The following is a 15797-nucleotide window of genomic DNA, read 5'->3' on the forward strand; positions in this document are numbered from 1 at the left end:
TGAAAAGAGACAGTGGAGGGAGACAGCGGGCTGTCTCACTAGGCGGAGAGTAATTGGGAGTATGTAGCAAGGTATACATAAGTTTTTGTGTGAAAGACTGACTTGATTTGTAAATTTTCACTTAAAGCACAATAAAAATTATTAAAAAAAATTCTTTAATCTAGAATACTTTTTTCTTGACTTGCTGAAGAAAAGAGACCAGTTGTCCTATAGAATCTGCCACCTTCTCAAAGTTTGCTGCCTGTTGCTTTCCTTTAGCTTGACCATCTATTCAGTTCTGTAAACATGATTAGATTTCAAATTAAACATTTTCGGTAAGAATACTAAAATAGATTAGATGAAGCCAAGTGCTACGGAGAGGAAAATGAAGCAGAGAAGCAGGGAGTTCAAACATAGTTGATGTTGTCAACCTAATGTTGGCATCCCAGCAGGAGACACACAATATCTGGTTGTTCCACAATTGATGATGCTAAGATTAACCACTGTATTAGGGTGGTGAAAGCCTAATAACTTCATTATACAATTAACTTTTTCCCTTAACCAGGATATACTTTTTCGGGTACACTTAACCTTAGAGTTGTTTCCTTTTCTGCAAATGAGAATAGGACTGTTGAGCAGATTAAATAAAGCAATGCATTTAAAGTGCCTCCCGTTAAACCCGTTGCCATCCAACATTCTGACTCATAGTGACGCTATGGCACAGAGTAGAATTGCGCAATAGGGCTTTCAAGGCTTTAATCTTTATGGAAGCTGACTGCCACATCTCTTGCAGAGCAGCTGGTTGGTTCCAACCGTGGGCCTTTTGGTTAGCACCCTAGTGCTGCGCCACCACGGCTCCTTTTACAGTGCCTAAGACATAGTAAACATGCAAATAAAATGGCTATTATTATTTTGGCTGCGACTCCACCATCAGAGAATCTGGACAGAAGAATCAAGACCTCCTGCTCTCCAGTTCCCAACACTTATTTTCCTTTTCTAGAAGAGGGAGGTAGGCCATATTGGCATCTGATGGAGCAGGCTGGAAGTATGGCCTTCTTGCTGGAACAGGTACCTGTGGACAAGTTATTTCCACCAGTTTACTCATGATAACTACCATTTATGGAGGGCTTAGTCTTTACTGGCATTGTACCAAACACTCTACAAGCATTTTCACATTTAATTCTCCCTTAAATCCTATAAATCCCATGTATTTCAGATGAGGAAACTGAGGCTTAGAAAGATGAAATGTGTTCCCCAAAAAGTACACCTAGAAAGCGGTGGTGAGATGCAACTTGAATTTCAGGTTCAACTACTTCCTGGGGTTAAAGAGACTCAAAAGAGAGATGATGTAAAAACGGTTTGCACTTAATCCACACCTTCTTGGCAGGCCATCCCGGGAACATCTTATTTAAAATTGAACTCCCCGCTCCCGACTACATTTTCTTCCTCCGTAGCACTTGGCTTCATCTAATTTTTACATATTTAATAACTGTTTTTTTTTTGTTTAGCTCCATGAGGGCAGGAATTTTTGTTTCGTTCACTGATCTCTTCTCAGCATTTTTAACAGTACTGGACACATAGCAAGCAATCTATAGATATTGTTGAAAGGATAATAACGCGCTTCTAAAAGCATCGAGAATCAAGATTAAATTAGTATTCACGAACCTATTAGCGATCCGCACCGCCCTCGCCCACTATAGGTAAAGGGACGGAGAGAAGGGACAAGCCCTGCCCCTCACTCTGCTACAGAAGGCATCGCGTCACACCTCGGCCGGCAGATGAAGCCGCGCAGGCTTCTGCGATCGTCGCGCTTGTCTCGTCGATTCCGCAGCGTCGGCGCTTGTTGAGTGCGTCATTTCCGGGCAGCGCGGAACGGAGCAGCCAACGGTCGGCGGAGCAGCATGCCTAAGTGAGTGGGGGCCCGAAATCGGGGGGAGGTCGCAGTCGCTATTTGTGAACTGTGGAGGTTCAGAGAGCGGGTTCTCACTCCTGAGAGCTTTAGGGGAGGGAGAGGTCGGGGGGAAACGGAGACTGGACACTCTTAACTCCCCTTTTTGAGTGTGGAGGTCGACCCACTTAAGGCAACAGAAAAGCCTGGTTTGTTAGGGACGCGTTGTTTGACGTCTTGTAATCGTGAATAAGTCGGGGTTTTTGTATGTGTTTTTTTTTTTTTTTAAACCTTCAGTGAGCAGTGCTTCGGTGGATGGGCATCTATTAGCTGGTGTCATTTTCTCTTTTTTCCAGGTTTTATTGTGACTACTGCGATACATACCTCACCCATGACTCTGTAAGTGGTCTTTCTAGCAACAGTTTAAAATATCTTATGTTTTATAATTAAATAAGATGTTTCTTTAGGTGTGAGTTAGTCCTTCCCAGCCTGCTGAGGTTTAGGTCTCTTGCTTGAAGAAAATAATCTGAGGTGTTAGTTTTTCGGCTCTTCCTGCATCTGTATTCATAATTGAAGAGTATTGGCAAGAGCTAGTAGTCTTCCAGCAGTCAGTGTTTCCGTTGGAGACCCCAAGTCATAAAGGTCTAGCAACTTTGAAGATGAAAAATGTGTACATAACAAGTAAATTTCAGCAAAATGTCCTAAAACTCAAACATTTAATTGAGTCAGGGCACTCAAATGTTTGATTAATGGCATTAGAAAGAAATGGTTTGATTTGAAACAGACTTGATTTAATTGAAAACTGCTTAACAAGTAATAGCAATTTAAGATTGAATGAATGCTTACTCTGTGTCAGTGTTCCAAATGCTTTGCGTGTGACATTTTGTTTAACGCTCATGATAATCCCGTGAAGTTAGTACTTGTTTTTATCTCCCATTTTACTGAGAAGGACACTGAGGCAGAGTGTAGTTAAATAACAGACTGGATGTCACAAAACCAATATGTTGTATGGAGCTGGCAGGTGAGCCCATACAGTCTTAGCTTCAGAGTGTCTATGCCATCAGTTCTCAAACTTTTTGGTCTCAGGACTGCTTTACATGCTCAAAAATTATTGGCTTATGTGGCCCATATCTATCAATATTTGCTGTATTTGAAGTTAAAACTTTGAAATTTAAAAGCACTTATTCATTTAAAAGTAGTAACAGACTTTTTACATGTAATGCCCTTTTTGGACCCTGGTGGTGCTGTGAGTAAGAGCTCGGCTGCTTCTGTGGCAGTCTGCTTCTGTAAAAATTATAGCCTTGAAAACACTATGGGGTAGGCCTACTCTGTCTTATAGGATTGCTATTAGTTGTAATTGACTCAACAGCAGCAGGTTTGGTTTTGGTTTATAGTGTTGTATACCTGCTCACAGTCTAAATAATGCCAGAATTCAGAGAATGGCTAAGTACCTCTTTGTAAGAAATGTCTCTTTATAACAAACATCAAACTCCTTGTAAAACAGTTGTTCTAAAGTAGTATCGTGAGAAAATAATGGAAAATTTCTATGGCGATGGAAGTAATTACATGGAGTGGATTTGAAATGTAAATAAAATTATGCTCAGTGCTGTAACTTTTGGGCTTTTGTTGGTTCCTTAGGTATGGTTTTATTATTAGGCTTAAGGCATTATTATAGTGTTAATGTAAACAGTAGTTTGGGAGGCAGGGAGCAGCATTTCGAAATGTAGACCATGAAAAGAATATCTCTGCCACATGACATTAGTCATATCTGCTGCAGTGGGGTAACCGTGTGAAGAGTAAGTATAGTTAGGTAGCCAGAAGGAGCATCTGATGAAGATCTGGGTTCCGGGTCTTGCTTTGTCACTTACCAGTTAATATGCTTTGAGACAAGTGACTTACCTCTTTAGGCCTCAGTTCCCTTTTCTGTAGATAGAATACAATAACCTTGTGATTTTTTTGTGTACAGGTAGTCCCTGACTTACGACATATTCAAGTTAGGATAAACTATATTTAACAACCGTTCGTTTTTTTGGTGTGTGCATGTGTACATCTTATTTTTAGTAATGTGTACTACATACAGTGTTGGCAGCATGTAATTGGCTGATATTATTATTCTCATGCCAGCCCCCAAAGACAAAGATTGGATTTATAAAGATGCTGATAATAAAAGCTATAATAATGAAAACTAAAAAAAGGAGACATTTGACTTACGTCAGAACCTACTTAGGACAGAGTCATCAGAATGGAGCCCTGTCATAAGTTGGGGACTACCTGTACAGTTTGATGACTTGTCAGTTTATTACAAATTGATGTATGCAACAACATGCAGAACATTTCTGTCACCCCAGAAAGTTCCTTTATGCCCCTTTGCAGTCAGTCTCTTGCACCCCTGGTAATAACTGATCCGACTTTTATTTCAAAAGATTAATGTTGTTGGTTTTAGAACTTCATATGAATGGAATCTTATTCTTTGTGTATGTATCTGGCTTTTGCTTACATAATGTTTATTAGATTCGTTGATGTTGTACGTATCAGTGATACATTCTTTTTTATTTTGGTGTAGTATTCCATTGTACCATGTGATACAATTTTCACTAAGATTAATTGAGACAACGCTTGTAAAGTACATAGCATGATGCCTGGCATATACCAAGTGTTCAGGCAATGTTAACTTAAAAAACAAGAGGCTAAATATATTTGCCATTTATCATATTGCCAGTTACACCTCAGTAAAACTAGGAACTAGTAGGCTAGAGACAAAGGTCTGTAGGTAGTTTATATAGAGTCTGTACTCTAAACCCACGGTCATTTAAAAGAACGTGTTCTCAGAAACTGTGTTGTTTAAATGTGTGTAAGCTATATTATTTTGCCATGGAATAACTTAAGAAAGGGCATTAAAATGGCATTGTGGTCTAGATCAAGGGTTAGCAAAGTTTTTCTTAAAGTAACAGGTTGTAAATATTTTAGATACATGGACCATGTGGTTTCTGACATAGTTACTCTGCTGTAGTGCGGAAACCATAGACAATACATAAATGAATGAACGTGGCTGTGTTTCAGTAAAACCCTTTTTATAAAAATGGCAGACCCACAGGCCATAGTTTGCTGACTCCTGATCTGGATAATGAATTAGTAGATAAAGTAGCACAGTATGTTGCCAGGTAATATTTATAAGTGGTGCTTTCGCAGCAAAATGCTAGCCAGGCTACCTTTATCAAGGTGAGGCTTTATAAAATTTCTAGTTTTGGAAATTTGTTTCTGTGATTTATATGACCTCTTTGTTTTACAGCCATCTGTGAGAAAGACACACTGCAGTGGTAGGAAACACAAGGAGAATGTGAAAGACTACTATCAGAAATGGATGGAAGAGCAGGCTCAGAGCCTGATTGACAAAACAAGTACGTTTCAGTCTCCTGTTGTCATGTGGAAGAATGGTCCCATTCTTTCTCATCCTTGTCTTGCTATTGTTTTCAAAGAAGCAGCTCATTCTGAATGATAAATGGGGGCATTCGGACATGTCGAATGAAAGAAGTGGAAGGTCACTGGTTTCCCAGGAATATAGGAACACAATTGAAATTAATTATTGAGGATAGAGCAGTCAGATATTGGTTAAGCTGAGAGGCAGGGCAGAAAAGAATCAAGTTGCCTAATATTTACTCTGTAGACGGGGATCAGATTTTGCAGCAAATTTATATAAAACTCTTTTTGTAGTGATCCATAGTTTCTAGAACTATTTTCTTATAACAGGAAAAGGCATGGCATGGAATTTTAGTTCAGCCTGAATAGTTTGAGAGCCTTCACTTGAGTTTCTTATTCCCTGTAGTCCTTACAAAGAGAACTGGTCAAAAAGAAAGTAACTGATGTGCCCTATAGCTTGGATATGTTTGCACCCCTGTTGCACATGCCATACTCTTGTTAATTAGGAACATTTTTGTTGTTCAGGCTAGTTGAGTCCAAGATGCTGACAGAGAAGGATGTTGCATTTCTACTTTAGATCATCCTGGTGTATTTGAACATGATCTTTTTAAGTCATTCATTGTACCCAGAGCTGGCAGGCAAATACAGACTTTGTGATTTGATTTTTAAAAACCAGAAATATTATGAAAAATTTCAAAGTAGAAACAAGTTTAAGGAATGTGCCCCCTCCTCCCCCATCACCCAGCTGCAGCAGTTATGAACTCGTGGTCAGTCTTGTTTTATTTACACCAAGATTCTCAACCTTGGTACTGTTGACATTTTGGACTGGATAATTCTTTGTGTGGGCTTAGAGGGGGAGCTGTCCAGTGCATTGTAGGATGTTTAGCAGCATCCCTGGCCTCTACCCAGTAGATGCCACTAGCAGACCCCAGTTGTGACAACCAAAAATGTCTCCAGGCATTGTCCAATGTCCCCGGGAAGGGGGAGGGGAATCGCCCCAGTTGAGAACCACTGAATACCTTCATCTGCTCCCTCTCCCCTCGTAGATTATTATGGAACAAATCTCAGACATCCTATTTGTTTGCAAACATGAATTATGATGTAATCTTTTCTTTTTCCCCCCCATTTGAAAAGATGTTAGAAATTTTTTGGCATTAAAAGGTTAGTATTACATTCTCTTACTTATTTTCCATATGCAGCAAAATAATTTAGGATGTGTAAACATTTTTAATGAAGGACTTTTGGAGGAGAGGAGGCAAGCCCTCAGGGACACACCTTATGATGTCCATGATTATGTTGACATTGAGCCTGCTACTGAGACAGCAGCTTAGCCTCTCTCCCTTTAGTCTTTACCAACTCTCCTCCTACACAGGGTGTGGGAGGTGCCTTTTTGATTGAAGAAAGCCCTTATACCAGGCACAGGCTCTATTCAGAGGCAAATGAACAACACTCATAAATCTCCACTCTGGGTCATTCTTTTGGGATCTGGTTCTCATGAATTATCAGCGATTGACCTGAGGCATTTGACCTCCTTTGTACTAGTTTTGGAGTATAATGGATTATGCCTGGGCTGCTGATGCGACTGAATTGGGAAGGGTTTAGGTTCAGGAATAGAGTTTGGGAGTGTATATTTGAGTATTTTTTTTGTGACTCCCTTCTAAAGCTGAATATCAGGTCCTATTGTTTCTATCATAAACTTTCATTTTTGCCTCATATTATCTGAAAGAAAAATTAAAAGTTGATTTTATTGGAGTTTTCTTTTAAGATCATAATCTTTGGGCCATCTTTGTTCCACATCTCCTAACTCAGTGCATTACTTTTAAATCTGGCAAACCAAAATTGTATATTGTTTTGACTCAGTACAGTATACATAGGATGGATAAGAAGTTTCATACAGCTTGGCCTTAGGGCATATATCACACATATTTCAAACAAAACTACGAATGACTAAACCAATTAATTGGCATTTTACCTGGTGAATTCCTAAGTTTGGTTTAAAAACCATAGAGGCCCTGATGTAGTAACTAGATGAATACTTGTTAGAGTGAAATAATTTGAAACTGTTGAAACATTTAAAAGAAAGTAGTTATTTTAGTATATGAGTCGTTGAATTCTTACTCACTGTGTGTTGTTTTTCTCTCCCCCTCATCCAAAGCGGCTGCATTTCAACAAGGAAAGATACCTCCTACTCCATTCTCTGCTCCTCCTCCAGCAGGGGCGATGATCCCACCTCCCCCCAGTCTCCGTAAGTTTAAAGCTCTTTATTTTAAGATTAAGATTATCTTAAATTATCTCATATTTGGCTTTCAAATGCTCATTGGACTAATACATAGGCAGTAATAGAAAATAACTTTATCAGTATAGTTTCTGGAAAAGCTTTGAAGTTGACTTTTGACTGCGTCATTATTAGGATATTGTATTTGTGGTATCTCACGTGTGAGTCTGAGATAGATTCAAACGGAAAGGGCAGGCGTGCCTGTGATTAGATGAGTTAATATATGAGATAGGTATTGTTAGGTACATTGAATTATTTACTGCTGTGAACTCAATATTGGACGATCGAAATCACTGACAAACTCCTCAGTCCTTCCTCCTATTTTCTAACCTGCCTTACACCGATGTATAGATCTTGTGAAAGACAAGAATTGAATAGTTGAAAGTAGTGAGAATCGACGGCTTCCACTGTCTGGGAAGGTTTGTTGTTTCTACATGGCACAGAGGGGGAGATTGAGTAACTAGGCTGTAAGTTCTTTGGCCCTCCTGAGAAGGTTCAGTTTGAAATTCGACTCAGAGACCTAAGCTCAGTCTCGCAAGTAATCATGCGTATAAACACATTAGGTTGTTTGGAACAGTTGCCCACTAATATGGGTGGGAACCCTATGGCACAGTTCTGGTCTGTCCTGTGGGGTCACTATGAGTCGAAATCGACTCGACAGCAATGGGTTTGGTTTTGGTTTGGTGATGTGGGTGGGAGGTCCCTGGGTGGTGCAGAGGGTTAAGTGCTCAACTACTAGCCAAAAGTTTGGCAGTTCGAACCCACCCAGAGGTGCCTTGGAAGACAGGCCTGGCCATCTGCTTCTGAAAGGTCACAGCCTTGAAGGCCCTATGGAACAGCTCTACTCTGCACACATGGGGTTTCCATGAGTTGCAGTCAACTTACTCAATAGCAGCTAACAACAACAACAATGCAGGTGGGAGGGGGCAGTGGTGGTTCAGTGGTAGAGGTCTCACCTTCTGTGCCGGAGGCCCGGGCTCAATTCCTGGCCAGTGCACCTCGAGTGCAGCCACTACCTGTCTGTCAGCGGAGGCTTGCGTGTTGCTATGATGCTAAACAGGTTTCAGTGGAGCTTCCCCGTGAAGACTAGGAAGAAAGTCCTGGTGATCTCCTTCCAAAAACTCAGCCAGCGAACACACTGTGGATCACAGCAGTCTGAGCACATTGTGTATAGGTTGCCAGCTCAACAGCGGCTAACAGCAGCAACAGTGCAGGTGGACCACTGCTGACCTGCCCAGCCCTTCATGGTGCCTACCGCCCTGTTCCTGGCTAGACCCTACCCAGACCAACCCCCAGATCACCTCTCTCTCTTACCCCACCCCATCTGGTTGGCACTCACTCCATTATTTTTAAAAATAGAAGAGTCTGTGGTATGAGAGTACCATAATTTACCTCATCCTTTTCTTACTGTTGTATATTTAAGTTTTTCCTAATTTTTGTTATCATAAATAATAATGGCAGGAATATCTAGATCTGCATATAAGCCTCTGTATTTCCAAAGAAACTTTTAAATCTAGGTTTCGATTTTTTTCAAAAATGCCTGAATTAGCTACTCGTGGCTTTAGTTCATCAGGTCTCTGTCAGGAGCTCTATAAATCTACAGAAGGTACAGTCCTTTTTTGGTGGTGGTAGTTGTTAACTAAAACTACTTGGAAGTTTTTTAACCTGGGGAATCTGACTTCGTTTTATGCTTCTGTCTGGAAGGCTTGCTCTTGCTTTTTAGACATAAAGTAAAGAGAGCTTGTAACATGCTGATTTTTGTACAGCTTTTCTTATAAAAGAACCTATAAGAGGCTTATTATTAAAGAATTTGGACCAGTTCATGAGACCCTGTTATTTTATTAAGAAGAGTACAATGTCAGTATTTAAGCATACTTTAACCCTGGGCTTCATTCTTTATTTCAGCGGGTCCTCCCCGCCCTGGGATGATGCCAGCACCCCATATGGGGGGCCCTCCCATGATGCCAATGATGGGCCCTCCTCCTCCTGGGATGATGCCAGTGGGACCTGGTAAGTTTGAATCTTTTTCCTTCTAGTATGCTCCATTGTATTTTGGTTTTTCCAGTTAAATGGAATTTTTAGTTTTCTGCATGTATTATTGCAATGAGTTAAATTTGATGAATCTTTAATGATAAAGAGAAATAAATATTTGGTTATCAGTATAATTGGATAGTTATCCAAAGACTTGTGTTTCTAAAAACAGAATAAAGTTGCCATTTTATTTCTTCTCCTTTCCTCCAATTTCCTTGCCTCATCCTGACTTTTGGTTCTTTCCTTGTAAGGAGCTCTGGTGACAAAAGGTTAAGTACTTGGCTGCTAACCAAAAGGTCAGCAGTTTAAACCCATCAGTTGCTCTTCGAGAGAAAAGACCTGGCAATCTGTTCCCATAAAGATTATAGCCTAAGAGACCCTATGGTGCAGTTCCACTCTATCCTATAGGGTTGCTGTCAGTCGGGGAATTAGCAACACTTGTAACGAAGAGGATAGATGAATTCGTTCTAGCAGGGATAAGAAGATAGATTACTGCTACTTTTCTCAGTTTTGATTTGTAGATTTACTTCCTGTTGCTGATTTAATCTTGTAGGTTAACGAAGTCAAATCACTATCCCAAGAAGGTCTTAAGCCTGGTTTAAGAAAAAAAAAAAAAAAAACCATTGCTGTTGAGTTGATTCTGACTCATAGTGACCCTATAGGACAGAGTTGAACTGCCGCATAGGGTTTGCAAGGAGTGCTTGGTGGATTCAAACTACGGACCCTTTGGTTAGCAGCTGAACTCTTAACCACTCTGCCACCGGGGCTTCCTAAACCTGATCAAGTCTTTTATTCAGAAAGAAAAAAAATACTTATACCTCAAACATTTTAACATAAAAATAAATATATATTAATTTGCAAATCTTTCTGATATGTGTTGAGGGCCTTTGGTTTAAGAGCGGGTCTGCTAGGTGGAATACCCTGTCTTTTCTTGCATAAACCAATACACTTTGCCCGCAGTGCATCTTTCACTAACTTTAGTTTCCATTTCTTTGAGGTGATTAGAGACTTTATGAGGTAATCTAGTCCTAATCTTTTGTGATGATCTCGCCTATCAAATTTCTGAGCATTTATTTGGGATGATTTGCTTAACTTTTTATAAGTATCAACTTAGTTTTCATAGAAACGATTCTCTTTTTACCCTCCTATTTTATTGACTTGCAGAATAGTTCCATTATATCAGTAAATACAATTATAGCAATAAATACAACTGACATAACCAACTTTGGGAACAGCTGCAACTGAAACCTATAACTCAGCTAGTAAGATGAGGTGCAAAGGTATTAGAGGAGCTTCCTACCCAGAAGCATTCAGTTTGCTTGACTTAGAGGGATTGGAGAACATAGATAAAGAGAGTTCTGTGTTCCCAGATTGTGGACCCAGAATACAACAAAAGTGATTTAGATGATCTCTTTAGCCTTCTTAAATCAAGGGTTGAAAACTCAAATTCCTAAAGGGGCTGAGGACTCAGTAAACTTGAGGAATCCATGACCCCCTCTAAAGAGGGCTTCCAGAACTCAAGCTTCAATCTGTATTGACATTGAGAATGCAGGCTTGGCATTGCCAGGCCTCTTGAGAGTTTGTTTTGAAAGAAGAGCTCAAATGAAATGATAACATTGTGGGATTTTCCATTAAAATGATGGAGTGAGCATGGGGAGCAGGGGTAGGAATGGGTGGGCATGTAGATAAACAAAGTTGGCTATGGGTTGATGATTGTTGATGCTGGATGAGAGGTAAATGGATGTTCAGTATACTTTTTTTCTACTTTTGTGTGTGTTTGAACATTTCCGTAATAAAAAGTTTTTAAAAAAAGAAATCTAGACTTCTACATGAAATCAAATCTTGATGTTTTTTGGGTGGCTAGTTCTTAGTCTTTGGTCTAGATCACGCATTCCTCTAAGACCTGCATAAATACAAGCTATGTTAAGTGTGGGCCTTTATGTGGTATTTACTATAAGTTGAGTATTATCCTTTTATTTTCATTTTTTTATTATTCCCTATTCCTGCTGAGATTGAGCTTCAAAGAAATTCTTTACCTTTTGGGTTTTGTGCCTTTGCATATACTTGTGTAGCACTTTTTTGATTCAAGGCTGTGTTCAACTTTGAATGATGTTTTCTCTTGAACAATTCACTGGAAGCCTTTAACCAAAATTATTTAGTTAAAGATAGGTAAAATTTGGATTTTAAAAATAACATATATATAAAATGAAAATTGTCAGGCATAATAATAAAGTGAATACCCATGAACCTACCATCTAGCTCAGGAAGTAGAACATTACCAAGTCCATTGAAATTCCTGTGTTCTTCCCCAACCCCTGCCCCTTTGTTCTTTTCCTCCCCCAGGCTTATTTATTTGGCTGGTATGTTGATGGAACATTGATTAAAAAATTATTAATAGTTTCTAAAATGCATTAGAAAAATCAGATTTTTGTGTGTGTGCTAATGGTTATGAATCACATTATTGCCTGTTATTTTTTTTTACTTGAGCTGAGTATAGTTACTGATAGGTTCTCAGCATGTGCCTCGTACTCACCTTCCCTACAACTCCAAACAAAGGCTTAGTAGTAAGATTGTCCTCTGTACCTGTATACATTCATGAAATAGCTCCAGTTATATGGTGGCTATAACTGATCAGAAATGCTGACTGAAAAACATGTGATGAGTTGTGAATTTCCCTGAGTTAAAAAAAAAGGTCAGTTTAGGGAACTAGAGACCCTGGTGATTTCTGGAAACCAGCCTATTAATAGTTCCCGCCTTACTATCATTAGATCATGATCCCACGTGGTTCTTGTGCTGACCTCTGTTTTTTGTTTGAGAATGTCTCTAAGTAATTTAAAGACAGGATGAATTTGTTGCATTTCTTTTGTCAAGCATGTCTTTTTCCAGCATTTTGCAGGGGGCGGGCTACTTTTTTTTTTTTTCCTTTTTAAAGTCCCATCAGACTGTTTCGTAAGTGAATTTTCTGACTTCTTTTTTTCTTTTTCTTTGTGCTGTCCTGCAGCTCCTGGAATGAGGCCACCCATGGGAGGCCACATGCCAATGATGCCTGGGCCCCCAATGATGAGGCCCCCTGCCCGTCCCATGATGGTGCCCACCCGGCCAGGAATGACTCGACCAGACAGATAAGGACTGAGGGCAGCTTCTTTGTATCAGTTTTATATTACTTGTCCTACTTCACCAGGAGATCGTAATGCCGTGACTCTGGGTGTTTTCTAACAGCACAGCAAGGAAGACTTGCTCCCCCTTTCTATCAAAGAGAAAATAGTTTTGGAGTGGAGTAGTAGACCAAAAAAGAAAAAAGGGGCAGTTTTTGTTTGTATTGTGACATGTGAAAATAAAATTGTCTACTCTTTTAGTTAATAATAATGTGTTCCCGTTTTTCTCCCCTCTGTATTCTTTGTGTATTAGAAAGAAAATGAAACATGCTAGTTGTGTTTCTGTAGCTCGTTTTATCTTCAGCATGGTCTCTGCATGAGATTCTTACCCTTGGCTGTAGAAATGGGTCCCTTTGGGCACCTTGCCTTATTTAGTAAAGTTCTCTTATGGAGGACTTTGGTAGATCTAACACTTGTAGCACTTTCGTTGATTAAAATAATAGCACAACTTAACTAATTTTTTACATGTGTAACACTTTGTGTAATGAGTGGTAAATTTTAAATCTTCTATGCTGAAGTAGGGGAAGTACTTCACATGGTTTGTCACCTTTTTATCTTTTATATTTTGAATCATTATTAAAACAACAACAATAAAAACACCCACGCTAGTTTGAAAAACTGGCTTAAGATCAATTCTACTCAAAAATATAACTGCGTGTGTCTATAATTTTTTTTAAAGATTTTTATCTAGAAACTGAAATGTCAATAGGTAGATTGCTTCTTTTCTTAGAAACGTGTGAATACTTTGAAGAGGGGCTAATTTAGGCAAGGAAACCACCTTGTCTAAGTAAATAAAGGACTAGAAATAGAGATCCTACCCAAGAGACGATCTTTGGACAGGACTACTTGTTTTTTCAGTTTCTCATTCAATCGTAACTTTTTAAGAGCAACTTAAGTCTCAGAAAGTGGTAGTTTATATATGTGTGGCTTTTAAGTCCAGAAAATTCTGTGGCTCAGGTTTGTTAATAAAATCATCTGCAGTCTTAAGAGTTTGTTAGGGGAAACCTTGCCAACTTAGCTTTACATGACTAAGCCAGTTTCTATTTTTGATGGCTTCATCAGGCTCAGAGCCACCTAAGTATGTCTTTTGTGTATGCATTGGAAGCCCACAGATAACCTATTATTTAGGTTTTTTTAAGCTATTTCCAAAGTACGCTTTTAAGTTTGAATCTTCATTCTACAAACATTTCAAAGAAAATGTCTTATATAATTTTAGAAGAACAGTTTGATGATTTCAAAGTTTAATAAGCTTTAACTGAAATGAACAAAAGTAGGGACAGATAGTCTAAGGTGCTTTTTATATTTTATCAACTTCTTGGGCAAACTAGAATTATAATGAGTGATTATAAGACATTTCCTTCGTAAGAGGCTATGAAGAAGACAGTTCATTTTTTGCTATTGATTTATGTCTTAGGCATCTATTTTACACATATTCTAAAATATAAAGTATAAGGTGAAAATTTGCTTAGGTGTACAAAGAATACTACTGAATTTCAAGAAGGAAGTTAGTGTAGATGTGGGATAATGTACTTACACTTCTTCTGTGAGCAGATCTGAAGCCATTTTGAGTGCAGTTAAAGTCCATGTCATTTTCACCGCAGGGGCTTTTTAGTGATTTGTAGAATCCCAATCTTCTTGATTCTAAGCTGCGTGAGAAATAAAAACCAAAAAACCATTGCTATTGAGTCGATTCCAATTCACAGAGACCCTATAGGACAGACTAGAACTGCCCCAGAGGGTTTCCAAGAAGCAGCTGGTAGATTTGAACTCCCAACCCTTTGGCTAGCAACCGAGCTCTTTAACCACTATACCACCAGGGCTCCATGCATAAGAAATGCGATCTTTGCAAATTGGCCTGTGGCTAATTTGTTGTCCTGTATCGAAAAAGTCCAGTGATGACTAAGTGTTTGCCCCGATTACATAGCTTTAATCAGAGGCTATCTGTTCGGTTCCTAGCTACATTTGATGAATAGAAGGGAAAAACAGGCTTACTTTATTGTCTTAGTTTTCTACTGCCTGCTGTAGCACAAATGCTGCAGTTGGATCGCTTTAAAGAACAGAAATATATTTTCTCAGAGTTCAGGAGGGTAGAAGCTCAAATTCGGGGTGTGGCTCTAGGAGGAAGTCCTTTGTCTATTTCAGCTTCTAGTAGCTGGCAGTCCTTGGAGTTCCTGGACTTGTATGTTCATCTCCCTTGGCTGTCATCAGAGAGTGTCTGTCTTTCCCCTTTTGTCTGTACTTACTTGTCTCTGTGTGTCTGTTGTTTAGTCAGTTCTGGTTTATGGCGAGCTTATGTATAACAAGATGAAACCATTGCCCAGTCCTGTGCCATCTCCATGACGTTTGATATATTTGAGGTCATTGCGCTTGTGCTGCTCTTCACATAACTCAGAAGTAATTAGGTTTAGGGTTCACCCTACATTGCTTTGACCTCAACCAATTATTATATTACATTAGCTTGCAGTATGGAAGGTGATTACATTATATTAGATTATATCCACAGGTATAGAGGGTGGGATTCCAACACATATTTTGGGGAGACATAGTTCAATCCATAATACTTAGGTTTCTCTGACAGCAGTGTCCTGAAAGCTTGCTTGGTACATCGTTCTTTGTGCAAACCTTAATAATGTTAACTAATTGAAATACATGTCTTTCCCTGCCAATTGAAAACTTAAGGATTAGACTTTCTGGCACAAAATGAAATATAGCATCTAGAGTACTCATCAGACAAGAGCAGGAATAAAATAAAGTATTGCTTATTGTCTTTGCTCTTCTTCATGGAGTATAGGATAATTTCAAAATTGGAAGAATTGTACAAAGAACACCTATATACCCTTTACCCAGATTCACCTGTTATTTGCATTTCATCCCATTCGCTTTTCATTTGTGCCTATGTACTTCCGTGGGTATTACCTAAGAACAACTACATTCTCTTATGCAACTAGTTATCAAACTCAGGAAATACAGTCTTGATTCAGTAATTTAACCTAGTAACCATATTTCATATTGTCTGTTTATCTTTGTAGTATTTTCTCTCTCCTGTACAGGA

At 39.1% G+C, this 15797-nt stretch overlaps 1 protein-coding gene across 1 annotated transcript; it reads left to right on the forward strand.

The window, feature by feature from the left end:
- Window positions 1-1839: 1839 nt before the first annotated feature.
- SNRPC (small nuclear ribonucleoprotein polypeptide C) lies at window positions 1840-13363 on the forward strand. The gene is made up of 6 exons (XM_049894470.1): window positions 1840-1888; window positions 2224-2266; window positions 5157-5265; window positions 7440-7529; window positions 9465-9569; window positions 12592-13363. Exons 1-6 carry the CDS (start codon window positions 1881-1883, stop codon window positions 12714-12716), a joined length of 480 nt encoding a protein of 159 aa, XP_049750427.1. The 5' UTR covers window positions 1840-1880; the 3' UTR covers window positions 12717-13363.
- Window positions 13364-15797: the final 2434 nt, after the last annotated feature.

This window comes from Elephas maximus, chromosome 1, assembly GCF_024166365.1.
Source record: "Elephas maximus indicus isolate mEleMax1 chromosome 1, mEleMax1 primary haplotype, whole genome shotgun sequence".
NCBI lineage: Eukaryota > Metazoa > Chordata > Mammalia > Proboscidea > Elephantidae > Elephas > Elephas maximus.